Below are 3,956 nucleotides of genomic sequence, written 5' to 3' on the forward strand. Positions count from 1 at the left end.
TAAGAAATGAATTCTTTTTAGAAAACTTGTAGATGAATTAGTTACTTTTCAATGGATGATATTCTAATTCATTTCGTGCGAGCATGCCTACCGTTGCTGGGCTGGCCCATAGCGACGGGGCGTGAGGGCCAGCGCCGTGTCCGGACTAGTGATTCTGATTTGCCTCAAAGAAAAAAAAAAGGTCCTCCTGGTGATTGTCTTCGGCCCGGGCCGTGTCCGTGTATAAGGCCAAGCCGCACCGGTGGTCTTCTGGATCGATCCAACTGGAAGCAAAACGATTCCGCCGTTCTCCGTCGGCGCCAGGGCCTTCTCCATGGGAATCTACGCCGTCGTCCGCAGCGCCAAGCAGCGACTGCGGGAGCTCTTCTCTGCAATCTACGCCGCCGTGCGCAGCACGAAGCAGCGGCTGAGGGAACTCTTCTGTACTCCTCCTGCAAGTACGCCCTCTCTTCTTATGTAAACTACCGACGCGCCCGCCGGTTTCCGTCCCCCCGCCGTTGTTTTGTTCACCAAACCGACCGTCTTCCCCGGCTCCGGCCTCTACCCCCCCTCCCCCCCCCCCCCCCCCCCCCCCCCCCCCCGGCCAACTTCAGATATTGCAAGGAACCAAATCCAGATCCCTGATTTCTGCTAATTTTATGTATGGTAGATGTGGTTTGGTAGCTTCTTTGTGACGGCCGTGGCATATTCAAATCGGCATATATAGTGCACTCAAATATGCAAGATTTCAGTCACATTATGAAATACGTACTACTTACAAACAAGGCCCGTATCATTGCAGATAGTCGATCAAGGTCTTCAGAAGATGCGTTTGAGAAACTCCCCGTGGTATGCTTCCCTTCCCTGGTAGTCAAGAATTGTAGTTACAAGTAAACTATCACCATGGTACCTGCTAGCACAGTATGCATTGGCTAACACATGCATACTACATCTCTAATTGTAATATATTCGTCAACAGAGACTGGTTTTCACTTTGCCAATGTCTCAATTTGTTGTCTCTGGCATCATAATTCTGCCGACACAAGTTTCATAGAAATAACCCAGTTGATGCACCCTCTTCGTCGAAATAGTTTGTCTTGATGCAGAGTAAATGAGCTAGTAATTTACAAGCGAGATATAAGTGATTTTGTTGTTTATTCGAAATAAATGAGGTCAGCCTAACTTTTGAACTTTTCAACCTTGGTTCTGCAGGACATCATGCACCATATATATTCTCTCTTGCCACTGCAAGATGCTGCTCGTGCCGCCTGCGTCTCCCATGGATTTCTGCTTTTCTGGAGATGCTATTCCAACCTTACATTCAACGTGTCAGCACTTGGGTTGGCTCACAAGAAATCCGAGGATTGGGAAATCTTTCTCATCGACAGAGTTGACAGCATTCTTAAGAATCATTCTGGCAATGGGGTGGAGACACTCAATCTCTGCCTCCTATCTTGCAAAAATATTGACCCTTCATACCTGGACAGATGGTTGCAGATTGCTGTTCGTTCGGGGATCAAAGAACTTAAATTGGAGATGTCTTACTTCATGAACAAAAAGTACAGCTTCCCATGTTCGGTTTTGTCTGATGATGCAGCTGCAAGTTCAATTCGGTCTCTCCACCTCAGCGCTTGCGTTTTTCGTCCCACAACAACACTTGGCTGCTTGAGAAGACTGAACGCATTATCTCTGTTTTCTGTCCACATTACTGATGAGGGATTAGGGCACTTGCTCTCGAAATCTTTCGCCTTACAGCAGTTATATATCTTTCGATGCAATGCGATAATATGCTTGAAGATACCTTCCATGCTGCAGCAACTCAAGCTCCTCACTATTAAATTGTGTGAGAAGCTCCAGGTGGTAGAGATCAATGCTCCAAGGCTCTCCTCTTTTCACTTTGATGGAGCCCTAGTAAAAATCTCGGTTGTGGATCCTTCACCGCTTAGGGATGTGTATTTTTCATCTTCCCGTCCGTCCCGCATGCTGTCTTATGCTCGTACGAGGCTTCCATCCATCACACGAAATGTTAGGAGCCTGACCCTGGTGTCTTCTCATGAGGTATGCATTGGGTTTTTACAGGTTATTCTGTATAAACATATAAAGTGGATGGTTATGATACAATAGTTTCCATCTGAAGTCTAAACTCTTTAATCCAATTTCATAATTCTTCATACAATGGTTTGGAATTTCTTGATCCGTTCTATGCTTATTGTCTCATAATTACTCCCAAGTCACTGTATAACTGAGAATCATCGTTCTTGAATAAATTATTACGTATTATTTCAGTATTTCTTCTTTCGAAAAAATCATGGTATTAATCCTTGAGATGTGCACATCATCTGAAATTATCAACAACATTTTCTGATTTTAGGTCTAACTGTACAGTGCTTGGTATAAGGGCTTATATATTTTGCGCTTTTGTAATATTTTAAATTTAATATAAATTAACCTTTCATATAAGAGGTGCCACATTTACATGTTTCAATGCTGCACTCGAAGTTTCAAAGTAAGAATAAATGTTCAAATAAGAATAAATGGTTAAGACCTTGAGAGTTTTCGTGCACCTTAACAATATTCAAGGTAAGAATAAATGTTCAAATAAGAAACTAATAAGTGGCAAGAGAACTGTTTTCTGTTTTTATTTTATGTTGGTCTTAACACACTTTACATGCCAGCTGCTAATGAAATTATCAGATCGGCAGGTATATAGTGAATAATGATTTGAATGTATATAACACATGTATATTGAAAGGCATGATTTGTCTGTGGACTTGTCGTTTTTCAGGATGTCAACATCCCAATGCTGCACTCCAAGTTTCCCCGTCTCAAGAAGTTGGAAATTTACATCAAAAGACCACAAGCTGTTCTGTCTTTGATTTCCTTTCTTGATGCTTCTCCGGCCTTGGATTCATTCATCCTACGCGTAAGCCACATCTTTTAGAGATAACATTACATTTATCAATAAACAATGTTGATTGTACGTACATATGCATATCCAGGTATATGCGAATGTCTTGAGGCCTGATTCTGTTGTTGGAGGCGAGAATGCCGCTGATGATCCAAGGTGGAAGCCACAGTGCCGACATGATTGTCTCAGACAGGTGACGATCATGGGGTTTTGTTCGGAAAAAAATCTGGTTCAGTTTGTGATCTATATGGTTGAGAACACTCCTCGGCTTGAGTCCATCACACTAGACACAACCTTGTGGTCTGGTAGGAGGTGTGATATTAATGGCAAATCAAGAAAGATGAAAAGGAGTTGCGAGATGATGACCGAGGGTTGTATCGCCGAGGCTCACAGAGCTGTTAAGGTTGCCAAAAGATACATTGCAGGGAGAGTTCCCTCGGGTGTTAGGTTCCAGGTCCTGGAGCCGTGTAGCCAGTGCAACGCGCGTACTCGCAGCGGGTGGTACTAGTGTGGTTTGTCTTAAGAACCTTGACCGGGTCCAACCCGTTAGCAGAACTTTTGTTTTCTTTCCTAATTTATTTGCATGCAAGACATTCCATTTATGAAACAACATGAAGCATTTCCTTTTATTGCTTTTTTCTCTCATACCTTTCCACATAAGAGATTTAGATCACGTATTTGCGAGTATATAGTACATAAAAAATAATATGTATGGTGCCCACACATTTTCGTGGACATATATCCATAAAACAATTGGGGTATCATATTCACTTATTTGCGACTATATACTTCGAAAAACAATTAGGGATAATACCTACATATTATTGGGGTATGTACTCATATATTTCACGTCGGGGTATGTAGTGAATATGCGAGGTATAATAATATGTATTATTGGGGTATGTAGTCATATATTTTATGCCAGGGTATGTAGTTGTAGAGATATGTCACTAGTAGAAAAAGACCCATTTGTCCCAGATCCAGAGGCCAATTTGTCCCGGTTCTGGAATCGGGACTAAAGGGTCGGGACTAAAGCCCAACACCTTTAGTCCCGGTTCGCTTATGAACC

At 42.6% G+C, this 3,956-nt stretch overlaps 1 protein-coding gene across 1 annotated transcript; it reads left to right on the forward strand.

Annotated features, from left to right (window-relative positions):
* The first annotated feature begins 278 nt into the window (after nt 1-278).
* On the forward strand, nt 279-3,550 carry LOC120974762 (putative FBD-associated F-box protein At1g61330). The gene is made up of 5 exons (XM_040401174.2): nt 279-437; nt 782-828; nt 1,192-2,037; nt 2,765-2,902; nt 2,979-3,550. The coding sequence occupies exons 1-5, from the start codon at nt 314-316 to the stop codon at nt 3,393-3,395; spliced, it is 1,572 nt and encodes a 523-aa protein (XP_040257108.2). The 5' UTR covers nt 279-313; the 3' UTR covers nt 3,396-3,550.
* The last annotated feature ends 406 nt before the right edge of the window (nt 3,551-3,956 follow it).

This window comes from Aegilops tauschii, chromosome 2 (genome assembly GCF_002575655.3).
Source record: "Aegilops tauschii subsp. strangulata cultivar AL8/78 chromosome 2, Aet v6.0, whole genome shotgun sequence".
NCBI lineage: Eukaryota > Viridiplantae > Streptophyta > Magnoliopsida > Poales > Poaceae > Aegilops > Aegilops tauschii.